This window comes from Bos grunniens, chromosome 24 (genome assembly GCF_055505025.1).
Source record: "Bos grunniens cultivar Pamir isolate PY7600 chromosome 24, Bosgru_T2T1.0, whole genome shotgun sequence".
NCBI lineage: Eukaryota > Metazoa > Chordata > Mammalia > Artiodactyla > Bovidae > Bos > Bos grunniens.
The window spans coordinates 2,261,941-2,288,695 of record NC_141188.1 but is presented as its reverse complement, the minus strand read 5'-3'; the positions used below and the strand labels follow the sequence as shown (position 1 = coordinate 2,288,695).

Below are 26,755 nucleotides of genomic sequence, written 5' to 3'. Positions count from 1 at the left end.
AAATCGTATCAAGAAAGACCTTGAAGGCCTTCGCAGACGACCTCGCCCACTGCTCCCGGACTGGATCAGCTCGTCTCCGCGGCGGCTCCCGCTGTCTGCGGGCAGTGCACCAGGTCTCCCAAGGCGGGGTCAAGGCGAGGCGGACAGTATGGTGAAGGTCCAGCCAGAAGAGACCCCAGAACACGCACTCCAGGGCGAGGAGGGGACCTGGCAACCAAGCCCCAACCCTGCGCCGCACGGGATACGCTGGGCCAGCGGTTCACGACGCCCGCTCCGCACGCCGAGGTTCACAACGCAGCCCGGAATTCCCGGGGCAGCGGCACGCCGGGCCTCGCAGTCCAGGACGACCGGCCTCAGAGGGTGATGGGAGGGGTCGTGGGATGACGGCCGCTGCGGCGTGCCGGTACTCGCGGCGCCAGACCGGGCGAGAGCCGACTGCCGGGTCTTCGGCCCCGCCGTCCTGAGACGCCAGCCAGCCCTCAGCGCGGAAAGGGCGGCGGGGCGCGCTGCATACTGGTACTTGTAGTTCTCCTGGCACCGGCCACGAGCCGGCGCTGGGAGCTGCGGGACAGACACCCCTGTTGCATGCCGGGACTCCCGGAGCCAGACGGGGACTCGTGATCCCGCGGGGCGCGCTGGACGCCGGGACTCGTAGTCCCAGGACGTCCAGCTGCAGTGCCTGACGCGGTTTGCGGCCCGGGGGGCCCGCTTTGCCTGCCGTCGCCAGTCCTGGATGCTGGTGCTCACGGGGTGGACGCGGCGAAGGGGCCCTGTTCCTAGCAGGCCCAGCCCCGCCCGCGCCGTCCAGGCAGCGGCCGGTTCCGGGGACCGGCCTGGCCTCTCAGGCCCCGCGTGGCGTGCGTCCGCCACGGCCCTCGGCGCATGCGCGCGCGCGCGGCGACACGTGACTCCGCACGCTGTCCCGGAAGTCGGCGCGGGACGGGCGGCGGGTGGAAGCCGGTGCGGGGCTGAGGATCGCAGCGTTACCGCCGTTGTCCCTTCCTGGGCCGGGGTCGCCCGCCCGCGGCGAGGGACGCCGGGCCCTGATCGTCTGCCGGCGCCCTTCCGCAGCGTCTCCGCGTGGCTGCGATGGAGGCGCCGCCCGGCGGCCGCCTTCCTTCCGAGGGCTCCCAGCCGCCGGCCGTAGCCGAGGTGCGCTGCCCCGGCCCCGGGCCGCTGCGCCTACTCCAGTGGAGGGTAGCGGCTGGCGCTGCCGTCCGCATCGGCTCCGTGCTGGCTGTGTGCGAGGCCGCCGCCTCCACGCAGCCCCCCGGTCCCGCCCCTGTCCGCACCGGCTCCGGAGGCTGCGTGCGCGCGGAGCGCAGGCTGAGGTCGGAGCGCGCGGGCGTGGTGCGAGAGCTGTGCGCGCAGCCGGGCCAGGTGGTGGCCCCCGGGTGAGTGGTAACGGGGAAGGAAGCCAGGTCTGGAGGGAGCTCTGGGCCTGGGCCGGGAGCGGGTCCTGGGCTGGGCACTGGGTGGGAGAGGGTCTCCCGAGCTGTCGCTGAAGGGGCTGCGCTCCGGGAGAAGTTTGGAAGGTAGGGCGCACAGCTGCGCCTCTGCCTGTTTTTCTAAGGCTGGATGACAGTCCCTGCTAGTCATCTACTGATCGGAGGCAGCAAACTTAAAAAAAAAGCCCTGTGTCACCGAGATTGCACTCTTTGAAAGACAGTTGCGTTCTTTTCTCTCTGTGACAGGTGTCTCCACCCAAGACGTCACGTTTGTAAGTTAGGAAAACTAGGGGTCATAGCGCGTAGAGGAAGAAGCAGGCGTGTTTCATGCTTGTTGTCACAGCGTTAATTGTTGAGAGGCATGCAATTGTTCAGGTCATAGTAAACCTTGTGAAGCGCGGTTGTAAAACCTGGCAGTTCTGCTGCATAGCTCAGGAAGGGGGTGCGGCTCTGGCATAGGTAGGTCAGGGCAAGCAGTAGTGTATCCTTCTATCGTCGGCTCTTGCTGTTGTACCCAATGTTTTAAACTTGTGAAGGGATTTTTTGTTTGTTTGTTTATAAGTTGACCAGTGTTGTGCGCAAAGTTGTGTACACATGACTGGTGTGGTTTCCATTGCAGGAACGGAAACCTGGGGCAGGTGAGCATCCCTGCCTCCTGTTCAGTGGCTGGGGTGCCGTTTCCCTCTGTGGGGGCGCCAGTGCCCTGGGCGCTCAGTTCCCTTTCTCCCCACCCTGGCCCTCCCCTGGAGAGGTGGGCACCGGCCCCTGCTCCTCTCCTGGTGGCGCAAGTTCATCCTCTGCCTGCCTTGCAGTCCTGGGCACCTCATCCCGCATCCATTTCTCTTCTCTCATCTTTGGAGGCAGAGCCAGGTCTTCAGCCTTCTGTACCTGCCGCAGAGTGCAGGGGAGGTGGCTGGGCTGCACTCTCACTGGCCACTGCCAGAACCATCCGCCTGGCCTTACGAGGGAGAGGCTCGCTGTGTGTGACACCCCGGGGTGCTTTCAGCATTGCTTTGAAGTCAGATCTTCCTTGACCATTGCCTGGGCCCTAAGGAGCCTGTAAACCCACCACCTGAACGATGGACATGCTGCTTGATGCTGCCGTTTTGACTGGGTAGAAAACCCCTGAGGGAAAGACCTCTGCTCCATGTTGTTCTGTTACTCTGACTGCACGGAAATGACCCCAAGGCCCAGGCAGGCCGGTTACTGGTCACAGCAGCTAGCGAGCCTTCACGTGCAGCCGTCCTGCAAAGCAAGGGGAGCCCAGGCAGGTAATGCCGCCAGTCAGCCCAGCAGCTGGCCTAGTGATGAGTTCCCAGCTGTGGGTAATTTTCTGTGTGTTTTTGGTATTTCAGGTCTTGGGGTATCTTACTGCAGTGGTTTGTCCCTGGGCCTTTTGAGACTCTGACCAGTGGTAGCATTTCTCCTGGAACTCAGGTCTGAGAGGGTGTGTAAAGCACCAGCCCAGAGCCAGGCTCTGTGGCCAGAGTTGTCCTTGGGTCCATCATCGCTGTCATCAGCTGGCCTCATCCTGACCACACCAGAGGTGGTTCTCTGGCAAGAACAGTTCCAGGAACTTAGAGAACTTGTCTCTGGATGTAGTGGAAATGGCAGACGCTCTTGTGACATGCGATGGGATTGCGTGTTTTTGTAGCGCTCACACTGTCAGGGAGAGCGAGGATTGTTCTGACCTTTTAGACAGAGGAGGAGACGAGGTCCTAGCAGGTTCTGACACACCAGCCCTGTCCCTGCTGGGCTTCCCCGGGTTTTCTCCACACTGTTGTCTGCTTAGGCCGCATTTCACCCGGAGCATCCCTGTGGGGGAAGTAGACGAAGGAAGAGTCTGTTTCTGTCCTCGTAATGCATATGTGGAGTGAAATTATTTTGATTTGGAAATATTCTGACAAGGCACTGTTAGCAGAAAGTATTTCTGTTAATTATTTGTCCTTTCTTTTCACTTGTCTACTTTTTTTTTCAATTCATGTGGATACATTGAAGTCTCCAAAGGAAAGGAAAATATACACATAAAATAATCAGAAAACAAGCCTGGTGATGGATAAGGACCGGCACAGGAGGAGGCTGTGTAGGTGCGTGCTTGCGTCTTTTCTTGACGTCCAACTAGCATTATCTGTGCCTGGTAGCTTGTCTGTCTGAATCTGCTATTTGTATCAGGATTGTACAGTGGTGATGTTTTTAATTCCTTCATTTCTTCTTCCTTTCTTGGTTGGCTTTCTACTGTAAGAAAAACTAACTTATTGGCGTGGACTCATGGGTTCTTATTCAGTGGATTATAGTCCATTCCAGTCACTTTCTCAACACTCAGATTATCCTGGACTAGGCAGCAGGCACCCTTCCAGGTCCTGTTCCCTGACACAGCCCTGGAATCAGCCTTTCTCACAGAAGTCCTGCTTCCTTTCAGTGCAGCCGTGGTCTGGACGCCTCGCCCCCCAGTGCTCTTCAGTAGCCAGACATTTACCGCTCTGAAGAGGCCCCTTTGCCCCTCACCCGTCCGACCCGCCCAGATCCAGCACCTGGCAGCACCCCGGGACCCGCTCCCTGACACAGCCGGTGCGCTCTGAGCTCCCCGTTAGAGCAGACACAGAAGCCTGAGCACAGAAGCCTCCGAAGAGCTTGGTCCTTGTGTGTTGAGGGGAATACCTTGTGTGGGGACCACACTGACACCTGTCCCGTGGCCTCTCTTCACCCACCGGGGAGGTGGGCCTGTGTTGGTGGCTGGCTTGCCATTCTGAGGCTCGTCTCCTTGGTTGAAGTGTTTCTAGAGTTCACAGCACATCAGTCCCTTGACTGTGCAGTGGGTTGAGGGTAGAACGACCCTGCCCATGGCAAGGTCTGCAGAGCTGAAGAGGGAGGGCATCTCGTGCCAAAAGGCCGTGGCTGTTGCTCCTGTCTGACCCCCTTTCCCTCTCTGGGGACTGCATCTCTTTGGGGGGATATTTTTTAAGCCCAAGCAGAGATGCCGAAGTCAGCTGGACAGACAGTGTCACACCCAGCTCTGACCCTGGGGGGCAGATCTGGTCCTGTAACTTACAGAAAATGCAGTCGGCCCTCCCTGTCCACGAGTTTCCCCACCTGTGTGTTCAGCTGACTTTGGGTCAGAACATCTGAGCAGTGAGAGTAGGGATTCAGAAAGTTCCAAAAAGCAGAGCTTGAATTTGCCGCATACCAGCAACTGTGATAGTGCTGACCTTGTGTTGGGTGTCCCCAGTGACCGGGAGACAGCCAGTGTATACAGGAGGACGTGTGCACACACCAGGCCGTTTTCCGTAAGGGACTAGAGCATCCCCCGACTCTGGTACCTGTGGGTCCTGGGAGCAGCCTCCCGTGGATACACACAGGTGACTGTCAGGTCGGCTTCCCTCTAATGTGGGCTGGGCGTTCCTGCAACTTACCCGGCAAGTGTCAGCCCGAGCCACACCTGCTGAGAGGAGTGGCGTGTGGGGGCCCCCTGGCCCGGGAGCCCACCGGCCGCTGTGTCCCTGTGGCCTCATGGGCAGCAGGTCTGCGGGGCCTGTGACCGCAGCGTGAGTGGCATCAGTGAGATGGTGGATGAGCAGTCACTGTTTCTCCCCCGCCCGCCACCTGTGGGTGTCCCAGGAGGCAGGCGACAGGCTGTGTGCAGGTGCCACAGGGCCCACAGCGCCCCGACCCATGAGCAGATGCTGGAGGGCACCCTCAACTTGGAGCGGAGCGCCTCCGTCTGCCTGCCAGCTCCACTGCGCGGTCTCAGGCGCATCCTGGGCCCGTTCCCCCCTTGCGCGCAGGAGGGTCCCTGGCAGGAAGGGATCCTCCCCATCCGCCCTCCCTGTCATGCAGTTGGGTCCCAGGTGGGGGGCGGGGGCCGTGGCAGCAGTGGCCTCCCCCCAGAACCGAGGACTGAAGCAGGCGGGACCCCACGCCGGCGCTGCTGACGGGCACGGTCACCTGGAGGAGCTGTGTGTGCTCAGGAAAGGGGCTCATCCACTCCCCCAGCCTGTCTAGGGTCAGGGAGAGGGGGCAGTTTCGGGGAGGGGTTGAGATGGCGCTGATGGTGGCCCCTCAGGGAAGGGGCCGTGCCGCCAGCCCAGCACAGGCCTTGGGGGGGACACGGCTGGGGGCACGGGGAGCCGGGTCATGAACAGCAGGGATGGGGCGCTGCCCGGGAGGCGGGAGAGGCCTCAGAGAGTCTATGAGGATCAACCCGAGGGCCCCCCATGCTGGGCGCCCGGGCCCACACCCGCCAGGTTGGGAGGTGGGACCACGCTGGCCTGCCTGGCACGCTGACCCACAGCCATCAGGTTGCGGAGCTGAAAGCCCCGCTTCAGAGACCGCTGCCAGGCCACCAGGGTTTGAGGTGAATGTACAAAGAAAATAGCAATTTCTGTGTTTATGAAAACTAGGAATGTTAGTCCTGTCAGAAAAATTTAGATTAATCACAGCCTTTTCCTAGACTGGGAATGACTACGGGAGACAAGAATCATTTATTATCTGTCTGTATTTTAACGAGTTGTTTCTTGTCATATTAACGTTTCGGTTTTTCTAAGCTGTTTATCAGAAACCATAGGAGAATCCCATGTAAGCTTCTCATGCGTTTTGAGACAGTTTTCTGTTATCTGACAGGACATCCTGAGTCCTTTCTGTTGTTCCGTAGGTAGTTTTGCTGTGTTTCACGTGAAGGACCCACGGAGGGGAAAGCCCTTCACTTTATCGCCAGAGAGGTGGCTCGGGGGCGGCGTGACCCCCTGCAGTCCTGGGGCATCCAATAAGCCCAGGGGTTGCAGCTCTTGCTGATGTGTGCTTGTTCTCCCCCGTTTCCAGGGCAGTCCTGGTGCGCTTAGAAGGATGTAGTCACCCCGTCGTCATGAAGGGCCTGTGCGCCGAGTGTGGCCAGGACCTGACCCAGTAAGTGCTGGCGGCTTGGGAGCAGCGGGGCCTGTGGGGGCGAGGGCCAAGGGCTGGGTGCAGGCGGCGGCCCCGCTGTCCCCCACACGCCACGGGCTGGGCTGCCTCCTCGGGAGGCGCATACCCCGGTGTGGTGGGAGGAGCTGCGACGAGCCCTCCTCCTTGTCCCTGTGGGACTGCCGTCCTGGACCTGGCCTGGACTTCTCGCCTGGGCGTGTCTCAGCCTGGGCACGTCTGCCCCCGTGGTCGAGGGTGTCCCTGGTTCGCGCGTGTGGAGCCGTGTGGACCCTTCTGTTTCTCACACTGTGGGCCTCTGGGACCGTCTTTATTTTCAAAGGAAACTTTGTGAGTGTGACTTAGTCTTCCTCAGTGCTCCTGTGTTTCCAGACGGGGAGGACACTTCAGCACTAGGCCCGTGGTGCACGTCTACTAGAATTAGGCCAAGCTGAAGTCCCCGTGAGTTAGCGAGCTAGAGCCCTAGCCTCAGCGCCCCTCTCCCCGCAGGCTGCAGAGCGAGAACGGGCGGCCGCAGGTGCCGCTGTCCACGGCCACCGTGTCCATGGTGCACAGCGTCCCCGAGCTCATGGTGAGCTCCGAGGTAGGTGTCCTGGGGAGCCGGGGCTGGGAGGGTGGTCCTGGGGGCACTCCTCAGTCAGGGTGGGGGTGGGGGCGGAGGGGGCAGGCCTGTTCTTGTCACTATCCCAAGTGACCACAGTGCACGGATGGTCCGTGTGAAGCAAGCGGCCTGTCCGCGGGACGGGGGCTGTGCCTCTCCTGTTATCTCCCTGCCTTTGGGGTGGGAGCTCTCCGGGATGCTTCCCCCAGAGCCTGGGCTCAGAGGGGAAGATAGCCTTGGGCGGGGAACCCTGGCCGCCGGGCGGGGTCGTGAGCTGGGGGCACCGGAAGGCCCCTGCCTGGGAGCAGGGCTGTGCAGGAAGTAAGCGGTGTCGGCTAAGTGGTGCTGGCAACGTGGGCGTGGGGGCCCAGTGCATGCTTTCACGAGCAGACGTGCGCGTGCTGCAGGGAGGTCTGGGAACAGAAAGCTTGCTCTTCTACGTTGCGAGAGTCACGTGGCTGTGCTGGCCAGAAGCCGCCTGATGCTGGGTCAGGGCCCCCACGTGTGCGAGCCTCGCCAGGACAGGGCACTGGCTTCTTGTCTTGTTGAGGGAGCCCTGGAGCTCTGCGTCTCTGTAAGCTGTCAGTCGAAGCACTGTGCTTGTAAACGACACAGGCCTACTTTGTATTTTGTGGAAAAGACAATGCCAGAGACGTGATTCTGACTTCTCTGAATTACTGAAATCTAAGCATAAGTACGTAAGCGTATGTTTAAGACAAAACAAGGAAGTCTGAGGTAGAAAAGAGAAGGAAGTGTTCCCGCTGTTTCTGCTGTAACAGAGTAGCTCTTGGCCTTTCTGCATAAACTCTTTCGGGAGCACAAGGTGGGATTCCTGTCGCTCATCAGGACGGCCGCAGCCGCCCCGCGGCTTACAGAGTCTCAGTCCTCCAGCGCCCCGCCCTGAGCGAGTCCGTATAGACTCAGCCTCTTGCCTCTCCCCCCCGCCCCCGCCCCGATCACTGGTCCACATGTAACCAGATGCGGTCACGGTCAGACTGGCTTGAGGACATTCGAGCAAATGGAACGGGCTTCAGGCACCAGGGCATCGGCTCCGGGCTGCTGGGCGCGTGGGTGCAGCGGGCACCCCCAGCTTCCTGTTCTGTTTCCTGAGAAGACGGAGCGTCACCTTGTCGCCACACAGCCTTCCTCAGTCATTTCTCTTTGCCTCCCTGGCTGTAGCAAGCAGAAAAGCTGGGGAGGGAAGACCAGCAGCGACTGCACCGCAACAGGAAGCTGGTGCTCATGGTGGACTTGGACCAGACGCTGATCCACACCACGGAGCAGCACTGCCAGCAGATGTCCAACAAGGTGAGCGCGGGCGGCACTGCCGTCCTGGGAAGGAGCCTGGTGTTCAGCTTAGGAAGCGAACAGGCTCTGCCCCTGAGCTCATGGCCACGCTGGGGGACAGTGGAGAGCTGGTGGGGGCTGGAGTGGACCCTCTCTCCCACAGAGCAGTGCAGGTGTTCGGATGGCTAGTGTTTCTGTGTCGTGGAATCTTCTGTCCTGTGACAGCTCTCCATGCCGTCTGTGCCATCGCCTGTGGACGTGTCTCAGGGTTTCCTTATCACGACCACCGCATTCATGGGCGGCAGAGCTGGGTGGCAGGGGTGGGGTGCCGGGGTGGCAACTGCAGCCACTCGGGGCTTGTCTGCTGCGGAGCCAGACATTTCCATTCGTTTCATAAGAGTTTGAACGGTTGCATCACACCCGCTTGCATGTGTGATAGCAAGGTGTCCTTGGGGCCGCGTGGACCATGCCCACTGCCGGGGGCTTCCCTGTGCCCTCCCGATTCCCCACCACCACAGCTCCCAGACCTGCGGGCAGCACTTAGAGAGGTGGGTTGAACCCTTAACCTCAGATACCCTGACTTGGGATTTGAGGATTTTTCTGTTGCAGTGTCCAGACGATTTACCGCTGAGCGTGGGGCTGGTGGTGGGGGGGGGCGGTGGTGGTTGTACCATCTTGACTCCCAAGTGTTTTACCAGAGTAGCCCTGTCGTGAACAGTGTGACAGATTTATAGCCAGTGAAAACTTAACAATGCCTTGGGTCATTTCCTTTTCTTTTTGAGTTTATTATTACTGGGAAAATGAATGATAAACAGAATTAAAAGGATCAGAGTTTAACTTTCTAAGGAGAGTAGACTTACGTGCATGTTGATCATGTGTGAGCAGGTTGGAGTTACTGATCTCATCTGTCTCCTAAAGATGGACCTGTTTTTGTGCTGTAAGTCAGTGGAGTTGCATTTTATAACCGTAAGGAAGTTAGGCTGAGTTGTGTGGGGCTCTTAGCTTACCTTCCTCTCTGGCTCTGGGAGGCACTGTGGATAGACCCTGGAATCTGCGGTGGTTGGCTGCCTGCCCTGCGTGAAGTGACCCACCCAGGGTGCTCGTGAAATGGTTGGGACGTGAGTGTCCACCAGAATCCTGAGACACTTAGTGAGGCCTCCGGTGCCCGGTCCTCAGACAACTAAGGCGCCATAGTTGTCACAGGAAGCTATCACAGGTCACCTGGCTATTCTGGGCAGTCGCTGTGATTATCCGGAGTACTCACCCAGGCGGTTAATGCAGGAAAAGGCTGAGCCCCCTTACAGAGTGTGAGAGAGGAAGGCGTTTGTGTGGCGCGGCAGGCTGTGCTGCCGTGACTTCCCTCCCCATAACCCCCAGCCTGGCGGCTGTCACCTGCCACATGTCAGCGCTGCCCTCTGACTGGGCCTGCTCTCTGCAGGGCATCTTCCACTTCCAGCTAGGCCGGGGAGAGCCCATGCTGCACACACGCCTGCGTCCCCACTGCAAGGAGTTCCTGGAGAAGGTGGCCCGGCTGTACGAGCTGCACGTGTTCACATTCGGCAGCCGGCTGTACGCACACACCATCGCAGGTGAGCAGCCCATGGGGTTTTGTCCCACTCTGGATACTCAACGGCCGGCGTGTGGGTTTGGCTCCTCTCCTTCTCAAAGGTGGGTCCTGCAGATGGAGGGAAGGTCAGAGGCTCTGCCTGACTCGGCCTCGGCCCCGTGGTAGTGGCTGGGGCGCGGGCAGGCCAGTCCTCCAGAATCTCTGCTCTGCTCGGCCAGCAGTCACGCTCCAGTCCCAAGTGCAAGCCCCTGTCCCTCTGTCAGCTGCACGCCGCCGGCCCCTGGAGAGGCTGGTCAGGATCACAGACACTTGGGGAAGTAGGAGCTCTCTATAAGAGCTTTCTTATACAGGTAGAGACCCTCGGGGCTGCCAGCCTGGTCACCGGGAACATGTCTGTCTCAGTAGACAGCAGTCGGCGTGGGTGTCAAGTCTGTGACCTTGGGGTCCTGTCACAGAGGGCGGGGGCTCTGGTGGGCACTCAGTGAGCCTGGGAACAGCTGAGCACTGGCGCCGTGCGTGGCTGGGCAGGTGCTTCCTCGTCCATGTCCATGCAGTCCTGCTGTCAGGGGCGAGTTTCAAAGCACTGCCTGGATGCCCTGCTCTCCCCTCTGCTGTACGAACACGACGGCCCAGGACATGCACAGGCCACGGGCCCCTCTCGGGAGCCGTGGCATGTGTGGGGTCCCCGTGCTGGTTACTGGCAGGCCCTGGGCTCCTGGGGCAGCACTGAGCTGTGTTCACCCCACCTGCTGAGCCAGCAGCATCTGGGTGGGGGCTCTGTCAGCATCTGGACCGATCCCCTTCCCCTAAGGGGGGTGGGCTCCGTGTCTCCCCATCTCACACGCAGTGGGATGGCAGCGCGTCTCAGACACGTGACCGTGTCCTGTTTGCTTTTCAAAGGCTTTTTAGATCCTGAGAAGAAGCTGTTTTCTCATCGAATATTATCGAGGGATGAATGTATTGACCCGTTTTCCAAAACAGGGAACCTTAGGTAGGTACCTGGCTGTGCACTTCCGGTTGTAAAGTCTGCATCTGGAGCATTAGGCTGCGGGTTCCGTATCTCCTCTCCCTGTCCCCAGCGTTCACTCTGGCGTGTGGATAGCCACTGTCTTCTAACTAGACCTCTCCCTTCCCTGCTTTCCCTGAATGTCCAGGCAGCAGTGGCTCCTGGGGGGCTCAGGCTGGAGCCCGGGATCGCACATGTGGGAGTGAGCACGGGGTGAGGGCGCGAGCGCCTGGGGCGGAGCGCCTGCAGCCCCCTGGCCGCCCCTGGGGCCTTGTTCCTTCAGGGCCTTGCGTATGCTGACCCTGCCGTCAGCGTCCTGCCTCCTTCCACCCCACGGGCCCCTCCGGTCCTGGCCCCCGACCCCTCACTGAAGGCCTGTTTTATATTGCGAATTTCTTGCTCAGCCTGTATAAGGAATTTCCCTGTTTTCTACCTAGAGAGAGGCAGCCTCCCCCCAATAAGGGGGTACATACTCCTATCTCGGGTGTGGTCTTTTGGCCGGTGTTGGTGACCCTTAGCTGACATTTCGAGTTTCAGGTTTAGGATGTCCTATTCACGTCTGTAGTACATAAGAGAGCTTGGGAGTACTTGTCTGGAAACAGCGCTCGTGTTTACAGGTTGAGCATCTGGATGAGCAGATACAGGCACAAGGGAAGGTGTGATGCTTGTCAGGGGAGAAGCTGCCTGAGGACGGGGTGTCCAGGGACAGGGCTCCTGGCAGCTCCAGGCGGGGGTGCTTGGTGAGGCAGGTTTCTGGCCACAAGCTGTTCCCTGGTCTTGCTGGAGTTAGATGTGCTGAAAGCATCACCAGCGTAAGTCACTGTAGGCACCTTGTGCCGTGGAAACAGACGCATGGAAAGTCATTCCGGACATGTGAGCCTTCTTCCTGCCTGTAGTGGCAGCTGGAAAACCTGAGCAGTGGCAGGCGCTTCTGCTGGGTTTGTTCCTCAGGCCTGGAAGATGGGCAGGAAGCACCATCTTCTGACTCTCTGTCTTCGCACTTGCTTGTCTGAATGTCGGCCTTGGGGGCAGAAACAAGGTGACGAGACCCCAGAGTGGGCCTGTGTCCCTCGGGCTTTCTGGACCCTTGCTCCCCTGGCACCCCAGCATCACTGTTCTGTCCTGACGTCACGTATGTGCCCAGCTGAGACGCAAGTGGGGCTCTGTCTCCCGCCTGGAGCCGGTAGCTCTCACATGGCGCGGGCCGATGGCCTGCTGGGTCAGGCCGCGGCCAGGCCTGTCGGTCCACGCCAGCTCCCCCAGGCAGGGCTCTCCCCAGCCCTGACGCCTCACTCTGTCCTGCTCCTGCCCGGAGGAGCGCCAGACACGGGAGGAGTGTTAGCAATCTCAGTGTCACTTTCTCTGGAAATCTTGAAAGTCTTGTTTTTTAAACAAGCCTTTCCGTGCAGCTCATGCCTGGTTCTGGTTAGCCTGCTCTCCCTTGGTTCCACGTGAGAGACAATGTAGATGTTCGGCGGGTGGTGACTTCCATAAAGGGTACTAGTGATGCATATTTACTTCCAGAAATCTCTTTCCCTGTGGAGACTCCATGGTTTGCATCATCGACGACCGAGAAGACGTCTGGAAGTTCGCCCCCAACCTGATAACCGTGAAGAAATACGTCTACTTCCAGGGCATTGGGGACATCCATGCCCCGTCTGCGCCCCGGGAGCCCCCAGCGAGGAAGAGAGGTGGGTGGGCCCCTGCTGTCCCTTCTCAACTGTGGCTACTGCTCCTTCCTAGTTGTTTTTGGTTTTGTTCCTTTATTTGTGTTTCAGCCTCAGAGAGGTCCTGTGAGTTTGTTTGTTACACTGATACTATGTGGTTTCAATGTAACAGTGTTAGCCTGAGCGTCTTTCCTGTTGAGTTGAGTGAAGAATGCTACTTGACTTAATGCATCTGAACTTGCCCCTCTTCCTGGTTCTCCCTGGAAAGAACAGCGGGGCCCAGGGGTGTGGTGTGGGGGCTCCCGCAGAGGCAGGGCCATTGCACCCTGCCCAGACCTACACGGAGCCCCTCCGGCCAGTCGAGCCCAAAGTCTGGAGAAAGTTTGAAGTTTCGGTTTAAAGTGTTTCTGATAATCTTTAGCTTTTAAATTATTTTGAGAATACAGTTAACTGCTGCACTGGCTGAAGCAGAACTTTGAGGCCAGGCAGAGGGGAGGGAGGCCCCAGGGCGACCCGCACGGCTGAGGCACGGGCCTTCTGACCGTAGCCTGGGAGCCAAGAGCGGTCCACACGTCTCGGACCCTGTGGAGCCCCTAACCCAGTGACCAACGAGGCGGCCAGCCTGGAGCAGTCACCCGCTGGCCGCCTCCTGGTGTGTGCCACCGTCCAGAGGTGACTGGAACCGCAGGCACGGGCTGGCGGGCAGTGTGTCCACAGGAGGCTTCCTGTTGCTCGCTGAGTAACGGTGGCCTTGTCTTCTGTGTCCTCACCTGGTCGATCGTCCTGAAGGTGCAGACGCCGCAGAGCAGCCTCTGTCCATCAGGGACCCCGAGGAAGGAAGGCCAGCGTCCACGGTGGAGAGTAACGGCCTTGGGAGGCCCGCCCGGGAGCTCAACGGGGGCCCGGGCCCTCGGGGGTGCTGGCCCTGCCAGGAGGAGGAGAGGGGCCCCCGGCCCACTGCCCGCACCCCCTCCGCTGACGGCCGCGGGACTTCGGCAGGTAACCTGCCGCGCGGAAAGACCCCACCAGAAAAGAGGCCTGTGCGGGGTCCAGCCGGCCCCGACGCGGACCCGGACGTGCCCAGCGACAGCGGGAGCAGCAGCGAGTCCGAGGGCCAGCCCTCGCCTGCCCCCTCCGACGGGGAGAGCGGGGAGAGGCGGACCCGGAGGAAGCCCCAGGCCGCCCGCGACGCTGGGAAGGCCATGCTGCAGGGAGGCCCCCCAGGTCCGGCCGGGGAGCGGCTCGCGGGCGCCAACCACTGCGGGGAGCCCAGCCCCGGCGTGCCGGCGGACGCGCAGGAGGACGGAGAGCGGGATGGGCTGTGCGCGCTGGGCGGTGGCTGCGCCGACCGCAAGGAGGCCGAGACCGAGTCCCAGAACAGCGAGCAGTCGGGCATCACGGTGGGTGAGTCCCTGGACCAGAGTATGGAGGAGGAGGAGGAGGAGGACGCGGACGACGACGACCACCTGGTGCACCTGGAGGAAATCCTCTCCCGCGTGCACTCCGACTACTACGCCAAGTATGACCGCTTCCTCAGCGGCGAGAGCCCCGAGGCCCCCGACATCCGCAAGATCGTCCCTGAGCTGCGCAGCAAGGTGCTGGCGGATGTGGCCATCATCTTCAGCGGCCTGCACCCCACCAACTTCCCCGTGGAGCGCACGCGGGAGCACTACCATGCCCGGGCGCTGGGCGCGCGCATCCTCACCCAGCTCGTGCTCGACCCCGACGACCCGGCCCGGCCTACCCACCTCATCGCCGCGCGGGCCGGTGAGTCACCCCCAGCCCGCTCGCTGGTGAGCGGGGGGTCCAGGTGTCCCCGAGGCCTGAAGCGCCCGGCCCTGCCCTTCCGTGTCCCCCACCCTGAACCCCAGCAGCCCTGAGCCCCAGCAGCCCCGCCCCTCTGTGCCCCTGCCCCCAGCCCCAGCTTCTCCCCTCTGTCCCTGCCGCCCCCGAGGCGCCCTGCCCCCCATCCCGTGGCTCTGAGTGGATTGAGCTTGCCTGCAGGCACGGAGAAGGTGCGCCAGGCCCAGGAGTGCGGGCAGCTGCACGTGGTCAACCCCGACTGGCTGTGGAGCTGCCTCGAGCGCTGGGACAGGGTGGAGGAGCAGCTGTTCCCGCTGCGCGATGACCAGGGCAGGACGCAGAGGTGAGCTCCAGGCGGCCCGGTCCCCGACGAGCAGGTGCGGGCGGTGGGCCTGCTCAGCGCTTGCAGCCCGCAGCTTCCCATCTGCGGAGACACCTGCCTGTCTCTCCCCTGTCCCTGCTGAGCGGGATGTCACCGATAGCCCGTCTCCCTGGTGCCACCTGGAGAAGGAGCAGAATCGCTGCTTCTAAGACACCAGACAGCATTCTGCTATGATTCCTGGTTTACAGGTGTTTTGAGGCTGGGAATGCTCTGTCAAGTCCCGGGGTGTCTGCAGAGTCCAACATGGAGGGAGGTGGTGGCTGGGGTAGGGCAGTGCGGAGGTGTGTGGGCCGCGGTGTTGGGGGAGAGGGCTCACGGGCACCCCTCTCCATGAGAGCAGGTGCTGGGTTTACAGGCAGGGCTGCAAACAGCCTGAGAGACAGCAGTGCCGAGAGTGCCGGCCTGTGTCCAAGGCTGCGGCAGAGCCCCAGGCCTGACCAGGAACCACATGCCCCCTGCAGAGTGATGTCCCGGTGGGAGGGGTTGCCGGGGTCCCATGGGTTCCAGCCCTTTACACGGCCCTCCTTCTCACCCGTAGGGAGGACAGCCCCGCGTCCTTCCCAGACAGGCAGAGCCTGGTCCCCGCCGCCCTGTTCCACCCGACGCCTGTGCACCCGAAGGCTCCGCCTGGTCCTGAAGTCCGGATCTACGATGCCAGCACGGGCAAGCTCATCCGCACAGCCACCTCGGGCCCCGGGCCGCCTGGCGCCCTGCCCCACGCAGGGCTTTCCTCCTTCAGGTACTCCATCTGCTCGCAGGGAGCCACCCCTGAGCCATGGCCGGCTGCGAGGAGCAGGCTGCGTGTGGGGCAGGCCTGGTGCACAGTCTCCTGTCTGGTGTGGGGCTGGGCCGGACAAGGCGTGGTTCCGCCTGGATGGACACGTGGCCCTCCTCTGCCCAGGATCAGTGAGGGAGCAGGAGGCAGCCCTGGCCCTCCTGTCTTGCCCTGCCGGCTGCATCCCTGAGACACAGGGCTGCCCTGTCGGGAGCAGCTCCCGCCCTGCACAGACACACGGGCCTTAGAGACTGTAGGCTGTGTGTCTGTCCTGCTGTTGGGCTCCAGCTGTGGACAGACGGATGCACTCACTGGTTGAGGCCAGTTTCAGTTAGATGTTGGTTGGTGGTTTTTTTTTATTTGAAACTAAGAGCATGGTCCGGAGAAGGCAATGGCACCCCACTCCAGCACTCCTGCCTGGAAAATCCCATGGATGGAGGAGCCTGGTAGGCTGCAGTCCATGGGATCGCTAAGAGTCGGACGTGACTGAGCGACTTCACTTTCACGCATTGGAGAAGGAAATGGCAACCCACTCCAGTGTCCTTGCTTGGAGAATCCCAGGGACGGGGGAGCCTGATGGGCTGATGTCTATGGGGTCACACAGAGTCGGACACGACTGAAGCGACTTAGCAGCAGCAGCAAGAGCATGGTCACTGATAGAGCTTTGATTTTTTTTTCATGACAACGTGACATTTAATCATTTAAGTAGATGCGTTGTGAGCCTCTGTGCTGCTTTTGTTCCTGTGGAGTTGCTTTCCGGCTGGGTTAAAGGTCGTGGACATCTGTGACTCTGATAAATGGGGGAGTTAGTTGTTGTTTCGCCCAAGGCTTGTTGAGCTCCGTGGTCCCGCCCGGCAGCCTCCTGGCCCTGGCCCATCTCGGGTGCACGGCTACGCTATGACGCGTCTCCGGCCTCTGCAGCCCTGTGGACCCGCCTCCACCTCACTGGCTGTCGTCTTACACCCTGAGTTGATGCTTCTTCCTGGCTGGCTTCTGGGAGTTCTGCCCTGGTCCTCCTGGGTGGCGGTCGCTGTGAGAGGGCTGCATCACTGCCTGGGTTCAGGAGACGCTGGTCCCGTGCTGCCAGCCAAACGGTGCTATCTCCTCATCCGTGTGGACACGTGGCCTGCTGGGGTTTTCTTTGCGGTGATCGTTGTGTTCTCTGTCAGGTCCTTCCTGACGGAGAGCAGGTGTTCGGGTGGTGGGTTGAGGGCCCTGGAGCTGCGCTGGCCTCAGTGCATGTCTATGGAGGGTGCGCCGTCTGGACAAAAGCAGCCCAGTGTTTCTATAGTAACTCGTGCAGCTTATCCTAAACAGCGTTTGGGTTTTGGGGTGCAGCTCTGTATTCTGTCATCCCAGAAGCTTCACGGGGCTCTTGTTCTGTGAAGCTGGTCTTCTCACTCCTCGCACTCCGCGCGTGTGTGGCATGTCCTGCTTGTCGCCGCGTAGCGCGTGCTTGCTATGCACTCATCCTTACACCGAGCTGTTCTCTGAAGTGTTGCAGTGAGCTCCATCTCTGAGGTTCCTCCTTGTGAGGGTGAGCCCGACGGGGTGCCGGGCTCACCTCCAAGCGCCCAGCTAGGCCACCCCCTGGGCCATCCACCCTTTCCGGTCCTGTTTCCTGGAGGTAGCGGCGTGTAGCCCACGGGTGTGCAAAGGGCAGGGTGGGCTACACTCCCGGGGGCGGCGTGCCGGCCACGTTCTGATCCGGAACCCCAGGGCAGACCCGATTGTGACCGGACACCACAGCCGTTGGGCAGTTGCTTCCGTCTGATACTTGTTTGGGAGTCTTAAGTCTCAGACCTCCTGCTTTGATGTTCTGGTTCTGGGCTAAGGTGCCAGCCCGCGAGGGGCCTGGAGTCAGAGGTCCTTGGGGAATATGGATGGAGTGCCTCTCACACGGGATCTCCATGTGCAGGTCACTGCTGGGACCGTGGAGGGGAGAGCAGCTGCTGTTCAGAGCCACCGGGCTGGGGCACGGGTCCAGGCTGCCTGTGTGGCAGGCACGGCTCCATGGGGTCACTGGGCTGGGGCCATGAGCAGGGTGCGAGATCGGGGCCACGGCAGCATGCCTCACATGCGTCTCCCAGTGGGTCAGCCACTGAAACAGCTTCTTCTATGCCCTTTGTTAGCTGTATGCTGCAGGTTGTGAATGTCTTGTTTTTTATAGTATAGGTTTTCTTTGGAGATGATTGTAGGGGAACAGGCAGTTAACAGAAATGACAGAGAGCCCAAGGACCCTTTAACCATCTCCCCTCAGTGGCCACATCTCCAGACCTGCAGCCCACATAGAGCCGAGATGCCTGCCCCGACGGTCCAGACCTGGAGCGGCCACCCCTAGCCTCCCTGCCCACCCCCACCAGCCCCCTGCCCCCCTCAGCCTCCCGTGCACGGCCCCCCTGGTCTGTGTCCGTCCCTGTCCTGTCGTGAGAGAGCGCAGGTTGGCGGGCTGGCGCCATGTAGCTCTGCCCGGCTCAGCTTCCTGGAGACTCTGCCCCAGCGTCACTGTGTCGACTGCTCAGAGGGCGTCGTGGTGTAAGGTGCGGCAGTTTCTGTGACTGTCCACCCGCTGAGGACATCAGGGGCATGTCCAGCTCTAGACTCTGAGCGACAGGGCCGCTGTAAACGTGTGCATATCTCTGTTTCTCCTGGGTTGGCCATGGGGGCTGCTGTGGGCTTGCTAACACCAGGGCGGGGAGTGGTCTGTGGCCGTCTGACCCCCCCAGTCTCTGTAGGTGGCGCAGGTGTTCCCACCTGGGGAGTCGTGCAGGCAGCGTGGGATGCCGAGAGCCCGTGGGAGCGGCGGGGCTTAGGCAACTGGTGGTCGCCATGTTAGGAGACAGAGTAGAGACGTCTTTAAAATACTTACTTCTCGTTCTTTTTAAGACAGCAAACCTCTGTATGCTAACACCTTTTTAATGAAGAGCAACTATTTTCCAGTTCCTTGGTGCTTCAGATAGTAAAGAATATGCCTGCAGTGTTGGAGACGCAGGTTCTATCCCTGGGTCGGGAAGATCCCCTGGAGAAGGAAATGGCTACCCACTCCAGTGTTCTTGCCCGGAGAATCCCGTGGACAGAGGAGCCTGGAGGGAGGGCTACAGTCCATGGGGGCACACACGACTGTTTTCCAAGTAGAAAAGAAACGTATGGAGAACCGTGGCTTGTTTGCATTATGGGGAATCTCTGGCTGATGGAGGGCAGGTGCCCTCCTGCTGTTCGCCCACCCGGTGTGACTGCCATCTGGCAGGGGCGGCCACGAGGCGGGAGTCGTGGCCGAGCTCGTCCTGTCCCTGGAGGAGGGAGCGTCTTGGCGGTGCCCGTAGGGTCCTGGGAGCCCCGGGCCTCCGCCTCCCGCGGAGGACACTCGTGTTCCTCCTCTCCCGTTCTGGACCTGGAGGGAGGCTGTGACGGGCGTGTCTTTAGTAAAAGGATACCATTGCCGTTTTTCCACGCTCATGAGAGCTGTGGTTATTGATGTGACCTGATGTGGGACCGTACAGAGATCTTGTGGCTGCTTGACCTCACACGGAGGGCATATCCCCCCGCGCTGGCTTCTGGGCAAGTGTTCACCCTCCCTGTCCACCCCGCCAGACCGGCGCTGAGTGGTGTGGTTTGTTGGTGAGAGAGGAGGTCAGTGTCTGCTTTCAGCCCGAGGACAGGAGAGCCTGACCTGCCGCATTCTGGCTGGACCTGCTGGGCTTTAGTTTCGTAAATACAGACTGATGAAAGCTGAGTAGGCACCACCCACGAGGCAGTGTGTGTCTTCACAGCTGTGTGTGTGTGCTCTGTATGTGTACCCCGGGTGTGTATGCTGTGTGGGTGGGGGTGTGTGTACCTCAGGTATGTTTATATACTGTGTGTGTGTGTATACCCTGAGGGGGGGTGTGTGTATACCCCGGGTATATGTATATTCTCTGTGTATGTGCACCCCAGGTGTGTGTATGCCCTGTGTGTGTACCCCGGGTGTGTGTGTGTACTCTGGGAATATGTATACTGTGTGTGTGTGTGTGTGTGTGTGTGCACTCCCTGGGGGTGTGTGTGGGTTTACCCTGGGTATGTTTATAACCTGTGTGTGTATTTGTACCTTGTATGTGTGTGTGCCCTGGGTGTGTGTGTCCTGTGTGTGTGTGTACCCCAGGTGGGTGTGTGTGTGCGCCCTGTGTGTGTGTACCCCAGGTGTGTGCATACCCTGTGTGTGTGTACCCAAGTGGGTGTGTGTACCCTGGGTGTATGTATACCCTGTGTGTGTGTGTGTGTGTGTGTGTGTGTACCCTAGGTGTGTGTGTGTGCCCTGGGTGTGTGTACCCCAGGTGTGTGCATACCCTGTGTGTGTGTACCCCAGGTGGGTGTGTGTGCATCCTGGGTGTATGTATACTGTGTGTGTGTGTGTGTGTATGTACTCCAGGTAGGTGTGTGTACCCTGGGTGTATATATACCCTGTGTGTGTGTGTGTACCCCAGGTGGGTGTGTGCACCCTGGGTGTATGTATACCCTGTGTGTGTGTGTGGGTGTGTGCACCCTGGGTGTATGTATACCCTGTGTGGGTGGGTGGGTGGGGGTGTGTGTGTGTGTACCCGAGGTGGGTGTGTGTACCCTGGGTGTATGTATACCGTGTGTGTGTGTACCTGTCCTGAGAGTCAGGCTCGGGCCGGCTGTCCTCATGGGCTGTGACTTCCCTTTCAGGGCGGTGCAGCCACGCCCCCAGCAGGTGTTTGGTGATGACCTGCCAGACAGTCAGGATGGGGAGCAGCCTGGTCCTTCACGGAGGAAGCGCCAGCCCAGCATGTCGGAAACCATGCCGCTGTACACGCTGTGCAAGGAGGACTTAGAGAGCATGGACAAGGAGGTGAGCCCACGCTGCCCTCTGGCCGCGGGGGCGGCTCAGTGGGGCGAGACTGGCCAGTGTGCGGGCAGTGCAGGAGGCAGCTTTCTGACCCCGCCTGGGGACCATGGCGCCCCGCCTGTGGGCTGTGGGCAGCTTCTCAGAGGAGACTGCAGGCTCTCTTACAGTCCGGGTGCTTTGTGTCTGTGGACGTGTGGTTCTGTTTGGAGCAGTGAGCGCTGTCTGTGAGCACAGGAGTCCTGCCTTGCCTCCCTTCGTGGGCATTCTCGCGTTTCACGGGAGAAATGGAGGCCTTCAGCTTAACAAAGAGGGTGTATTACGTGTGGAGGCCTTGCGAAAGCGGTAGTCCCTCAGTCGTGTCTGACTTCTCGTGACCGGTGGACTGTAGCCCACCAGGCTCCTCTGTCCCTGGAATCCTCCAGGCAAGCATACTGGAGTGGGTAGCCATTGCCTTCTCCAGGGGGTCTTCCTGACCCAGGGATCAAACCCAGGTCTCCTGCGTTGAGGCAGATTCTTTACCATCTGTGCTACCAGGGACGCCTGGAAGACCCTGTGGGCCCAACAGCAAAGCCAGCCCTTGAACTGTCGGCGCAGCGTGTGTGTGCTTGAACTCGTGGGTGCGTGTGCCTTGTCCCTTCTCAGCTGCATGTGTAGGTTTGCAACTGGAGATGTCGCTGGTCTGAGCCCTCCGACGTGGCTGTGGTCCCTGCTCAGAGCTGCTCTATTTGGGGGCGGGGATGTCCTCCTTCACCCCCATCGCCCAAATTTCATCAGAGGGTTTTTAATCCTGGCCGGGCCAGGTTCCAGGGCCTTCCTCCAAGGCATCCCCACCGTCCACTGTGTGTCCACGACTTCTGCAGGGAAGTGGGCCCCTTAGAGCCGTGGGGTGCACAGGTGTGCAGGACACACACCCAGGACGGGGCTCCGAGGGCACCGGCCGTCATCCTGGGCGCTGGGCCTCCCTGACTCGGGGCTCCGGCAGAAATGGTGACTTGTTGGGTGTTGGAGTTCTTGGTGGGGGAGGGGACACAGCCTGGGCCGCCCCTTCCCTCCCGGGCAGACCCCACATCGGAGCTGCAGGAGCTGCTGCATGTCCTCCTGGAGCGGGCAGCACTGAGACCCGCCCTGGGGAGGGGCCGCCAGGCGGGTTCCTTGGGATAGTGCTCCGTTTGTGCTGACGCTCGGCCCCTTGTCAGGTGGACGACATCCTGGGCGAGGGCAGCGACGACAGTGACAGTGAGAAGAAACCGCCGGAGGAGGAGGAGCCGGGGCGTGGCCCGCCCGAGGCCCTGGGGGCGCCAAGGGGGCGCCGGCTGGAGAGGAGCGCCGGGGACAACCGGGGGCTCAGGTGAGTGCGGGCCGGGCGCCTCCCACGTGGTGAGCGCGCGCCATCCTGTTGGGTCTTCCCGGCATCGGGGACCCTGATAGGAGGGCTGGGAACCCTGAGGGGGTCCCCAGAGGGCAGAGGCCTCCCTGCTTTCTGAGCAGGAGGCTGGGTCCGGCTTCGCTGTGTGAGCACCGGTGGGTGTCTGCATCTGTGTTTTCCTGGCCATATGGTCTGACTCCCAGGCCGTCCTGTAGGTGAACTGACCTGAGGAAAAAGTGCGGCCCTTTCAGGCAGGCACAGGCCAGTGCCCCGCAGCAGGCGGAGGTGGCACCACGCCCTCCGCTGCAGAAGCCCGCTTGGCACACTGTGCTTCCCCGTTTTCTAGGAATGCTGTTCCGTGGGTCAAGGAGAGAACTGTGAACTCTGTTCTGGGTGATCGGCTGCACACGATAGTTTGACTCCGTGTTCTCGCACGTGGGGAGTCCCGCCGTCAGGGCGGAGGGTATGAGGGGTGCAGGCGTCGTGGGCCCCGCGTCTACACCGGGCGTGAAGGCTGGGGAAGCCCTGTGCTCCATCCCTCAAGGGCTCAGAAAGCTGCTTTTGTCATGAAACACACTCAGGCTTTTCAGAAACGGTCGAGCACATGAGGTCTGGATAAGCTTTTCTTGGAGCGTGCCCTCTCACCCTGTGGTCCTGACCCAGATTGCGTGCCCCGGGACCCTGGTGCCATGGTACGCTCCCCACATGTGCATCTCTGAAGACGCTCAGAGCCTCTGTTGTGGCTGGGCCGGGCGGGAGCCCACCCAGGAGGTGGCATTCGCTCGGCTTCGGGGCCCCAGCTGCCTTCCACACCACAGAGCGGGTGCTCCTGGGTTGCTCAGCTCAGGGTTTGCCAGTACTGCTGGATCAGATCAGGTGTTTCCTCATTTTTGTAATAATGGCCCATGTTTCCAAATGAGACATTCTTTTCAGGTCCTTTTGTGTCCTGGTAGCAGCAGGCCGCTGTTCCCTCCTGATGCCCTGTTCCTGGCACACTGCCCTGTCCTCCCACCCGCCCGTCATAACCTCCACTTAATGCCCACGTGCACGGAAATAACCATCTCCTCCACTGTGAGTGCAGCTGGGACAGCGGCGGAATACAGACCTGTCCACACAGACACACGCGTGCACACACGTGCACCCGATGTGGCCTTGATGGCGAACTAGTGACCTTACCAGGTGCAACACTGCCCTTTTATTTTTGCCAAAACACCCAGCGAGATGTAACCAGCAGTTCAAACATACGTGCTTTATGGATTTTGTCTAATCTGGGTTAGGTGTTGATACAAAATAACAATTTTTTATTTAGTATTTACTAAACAGCAGACTTTAGGTGTGGGTCTACATGCTTTTCCACAGCAAAGTGCTCAGACAGCGGACCCTGGGGGAGGAAGTTTGCATGGGTGTTTGTGTCCTGTTCACATTGTTGCTTTATTCTACATCAAATTTGAGATGACTCTCGGGCCTTAAATTTTCTCCAAATTAAATCTGTTAGCGTTTCCCTAGGGAACTGTGCAGCTGGTTGTGGAAACAAAACACAAATATTGCTTGTTCTGCTGGGAGGAGAGGAAGCTGGTCTCAATTATAGGCCTTTATTAACCATGGCTTGCAGCTGTTTCCAGCCTTTGAGGTAATTTAAGCACTAAAACTCAATTGTGTTGGACGTGAGATTATTCCAAACAGCGTGTAACCGGGACTGAAGGCTTGCCTGTTCCACCAGTGGGCACTGCCCCTGTGGCCTGACTTTCATCCGGGGCAAGCCCGCCTACTGGACCCCACGGTCCCCGAGCCTTCCTCCTGTGGAGCCCCCAGGGCTCAGCAAGTTGGCGCTCGTCTCTGAGCGGAGGCTGCAGTAGGCTGTGGTGTCCCCCCTCCCGGCCGGCTGCTGGCGTCTCCCTGGGGCTCACGTCTTCCCGGCTCTGAGTCCATCGGGGCCGTGGCCCTGAGAGTGGAGGGGCTGGCGCCCCTGCAGCAGTGTCTCCAGATGCAGTTGAGAAGGTTTTATCGACAAGTAGCCCGGAGTACCCTTGTGGGGACCTGTGCTTCTGCCCTGGCGCCCTGCCTGGCCCCATCTGCACCCCTGGGGGCTCACCGCTGATGGCCTCAGCTCCTCATTGAAACACCCTGGGGTGCATGAGGGTCTCTGCACCTCGTGTTTCTTACTTCCGGGAAGGTTGCCCACCCCCCCACCCCACCCCTGGTGACTCACTGGGGGTCTCCCAGCACACGGAGTGGAAGGTGGCCGAGGAGGAGCTGGAGGGACAGCCCATGACCCCAGGGTCTCGCTGCAGCTGAGGCCGTGCAGCTGGGGTGGGGCCTGGGTCACCACCTGCCTGGTGGCCAGCATCCACAGTTGAACAGGACCCACCTGGGGCTGTGTGTTCACTGCACACGTGTTATTGCTGTGCACATGTGCACACACACGACCTCCAGTTCTGTCCCTGGGAGGTGGTACCCCTGTGAGGAATGTGGTTATTGGGGTTGTTTGCAGTGGTTTGAACGATAAAGAACTAAGCAGTCTTTCAAAACTGTTTCTACGTGTCATTTCGAAACATATCTGCATGTTTACCACTCGACAAAGGGTAATAATCTGGGTGCTTCAGATTAATCACACTTAGTAACACCTTCTGTTCGAGCATCTCTGCACGTCCAGAGTCAGCCTGCGGTGTGGAGGCCGGCCCGGGGCCCCCCGTCTGCTCTGATTTGGTTTGAGAGCTGCAGCCCTGCATCCACGCGTACCCCCACCCGGCGCCCGACCCCAGCTTGGCTGGCGCCTTTCCTGGAAGCATCGCAGGGACCCACTTGGCCCCATCCTTGTGTCCAGGCCCCGGCACCCTCCCCTCTTCCCAGCCTAGCCTCCTCAAGGTGCGAACGGGGCCTGAGAGAACGGGTTCTTTTCCGTTGACTTTCCCTTCCCTGGCCCCCCCTGCGGGGCCCAGCGCCCAGCTCCAGCTGTGGGCACTGACTGGAAAGGCGGCTGTGGCCTGTGGCTGTGCCCTGTCCCGAGTCAGCCTGTCTCGGGTGGGTGCAGCTGCTGCAAGGCTGTTTCTAGGGTGAGGCAGGATGCCCTAGGGGCCCGCTGCCCTCCCAGACCCGGCTGCTCCGCGAGGCCTCTGAGCTCAGGCCCCAGAGACCCACAGTTCACGTGTCTCCTCATCCCACCGCCTCACGTTTCTCTGTAAGTGACAGCGTAAAACAGAGTGGTTTTTTAAACAGAGATGCGTCTCACCCCAAGGCTGTTCTGCCTGCAGCTCTTCTTGTAGCCATGACGACAGAAGAGCATCCAGAGTGACGCTTTGCTTACCTGGTGCAGAGCAAAGTCCGCAACTTAGACGCGTGTGTCCGGCGCCCACTCCTTTTCTGGGATGTGTCCCTCTGGGCGGGGCTGGAGGCACAGGATGTGGGGGACTCTCAGCCTCTGAGCTCAGTGTGGGGGAGTGTGACCTCGCGGTGGGGGGCGGTTCTGGGTGCCAGGCTGCGGGCGTGTCGGCCGAGGAGCTGAGGGTACCGAGCTCCCATCCAGCGCCCACCCCGCAGCACCTCGCTGGATGCAGCTGGGAGGTTGTCCGGGGACGTGTCTCCTCACAGGGAGACGTGCCTGCTGCACGTCCCGGCTCGGGGACTCGCTTCCCAGGGCCAGTCCCGCTCCCATGCAAGGCCCAGGGCCTCCCCCCAATCCTGCCAGCCTGAGGGGTGAGGTGCTTCCTAACTGCACCTCCGTTTCACTTTCCAATTAAGTCGAACTATTTTTTTAGTGTTTATTGTCCTTTTTGAGTTTTCTCTTTTGAGGGAGTCGGTGGTTGCTTTCTGTCTGGGGCATGTTTCTCACGATTAGATCATTTATTGTCTGTTGTAGAAGCATTTTTGTGGTAGAGCTTGAGTAACAGACGACGTCGTCCTGTGTGTGGCTGCTGGCCGTGCCTTTTGTGGCTCAGAGAGATGCACTTTTGGTGGTTTTCTTCTTTCTGGAAGGTTTTCCCAAACCAGAGGTGTGTGTCAGGGGATGTACATACTCTTATAAAACTGAAGTTTCCTTTTCGATAAATGGTGCTCCAACAATTAGATGTCAAATGCAAGATAGTCTTGGCCACAGTCAGAAATTTATCCAGAAATTAACTCAAAATAGATTATAGGCCTAAACCATGAACCTGTCTGCTGGCGACTGTCCCCATGTCCCTTTCCAGCAGCTTGTCCCACCCTGCCCTCTCCTGTCCTCGGGCGTCACAGTCACTGTGTCACCTGCTGTGGGTCCTGGCCGTCAGGGCTGGGAGCGTCTCACGGTGCATCTGCTTCTGTTGCAGGGGCCACAAGAGGAAGCTGAACGAAGAGGATGCGGCCAGCGAGTCCAGCGGGGCGTCCAGCTGCGAGGACGAGGAGGGGGGCAGCTCGGAAGCAGACGAGATGGCGGCTGCGCTGGAGGCCGAGCTGGGTGACCTCATGTGACCTGGGACGGCCTGCAGCTCACCCATGGAAGGACGTGTCTGTTTGCAGAGCTCCACCTGCAGAAACATTATTTTGCAGAAATAGGTGTTTTTAGAAGTTTTACCACAGGAAGGCCAACTTGTTAAGGACAGTATCGTGGGGAGTACAGGCCACGCCACAGACCGTCGTTGAGCTCAGCCGGGCCACACGGCAGGACTGAGCGTGGGGTCTGTCATCAGAGGAGGGGTGTGGGCTGGAGCGTGGGGTCTGTCATCAGAGGCGGGGGCACTTGTGCCGTTAATGCCACAGCACGTCACTTAGGATGAGGCCTGGGGCCCCGACGAGACTCAGGGGATGGTGCGCAGGAGCCCGGCGTCCTGGCTCTCCTGACGGAAGCGGTGGCGCGCGGGGTTTAAGTGAGGCTGCGTGGCATGCACACACCTGCGCCGAGCGCGGATGGGCCAGGGCGCCCAGCGCACTGTGGCCCGTGGGGGCTGCTGACACCAGGTCCCGTGGCTTCGCGCCCAGGCCGCCTCCTCACTCCCATGGGCATCGGGACAAAGGCCAACGCCTTCGGCTCCTTTGTGAGATCAGATGTAAAGTTTTGTATATCTATTTCATATGTGACCCACCAAACAGATTTTTCTTTCATTTAATAAAAGTCTTTTTTGTAA

General features: G+C 60.1%; 1 protein-coding gene across 4 annotated transcripts; it reads left to right on the top strand.

Moving 5' to 3' along the window:
- Nucleotides 1-931: 931 nt before the first annotated feature.
- Nucleotides 932-26,755, top strand: CTDP1 (CTD phosphatase 1). 4 transcript variants are annotated; one of them, XM_086372084.1, is made up of 14 exons: nucleotides 932-1,394; nucleotides 3,447-3,535; nucleotides 6,264-6,347; nucleotides 6,852-6,945; nucleotides 8,143-8,271; nucleotides 9,689-9,839; nucleotides 10,718-10,808; nucleotides 12,348-12,514; nucleotides 13,280-14,257; nucleotides 14,495-14,636; nucleotides 15,214-15,414; nucleotides 20,134-20,296; nucleotides 21,490-21,641; nucleotides 25,961-26,755. In XM_086372084.1, exons 2-14 carry the CDS (start codon nucleotides 3,501-3,503, stop codon nucleotides 26,100-26,102), a joined length of 2,529 nt encoding a protein of 842 aa, XP_086228210.1. In that variant the 5' UTR covers nucleotides 932-1,394; nucleotides 3,447-3,500; the 3' UTR covers nucleotides 26,103-26,755. The 4 variants fall into 4 exon arrangements, with proteins under 4 accessions (XP_086228210.1, XP_086228208.1, XP_086228209.1 ...); XM_086372082.1 differs by lacking the exon at nucleotides 3,447-3,535 and having other exon boundaries at nucleotides 932-1,152; XM_086372083.1 differs by lacking the exon at nucleotides 3,447-3,535.

Bases quoted from the DNA above. Each gene is read 5' to 3' on its own strand.
- CTDP1 (XM_086372083.1), top strand. From the start codon at position 1,090: ATGGAGGCGCCGCCCGGCGGCCGCCTTCCTTCCGAGGGCTCCCAGCCG. The intron at 10,809-12,347 runs GTAGGTACCTGG...ATTTACTTCCAG, and splicing joins TCCAAAACAGGGAACCTTAG to AAATCTCTTTCCCTGTGGAG. The intron at 14,637-15,213 runs GTGAGCTCCAGG...TCTCACCCGTAG, and splicing joins GACCAGGGCAGGACGCAGAG to GGAGGACAGCCCCGCGTCCT.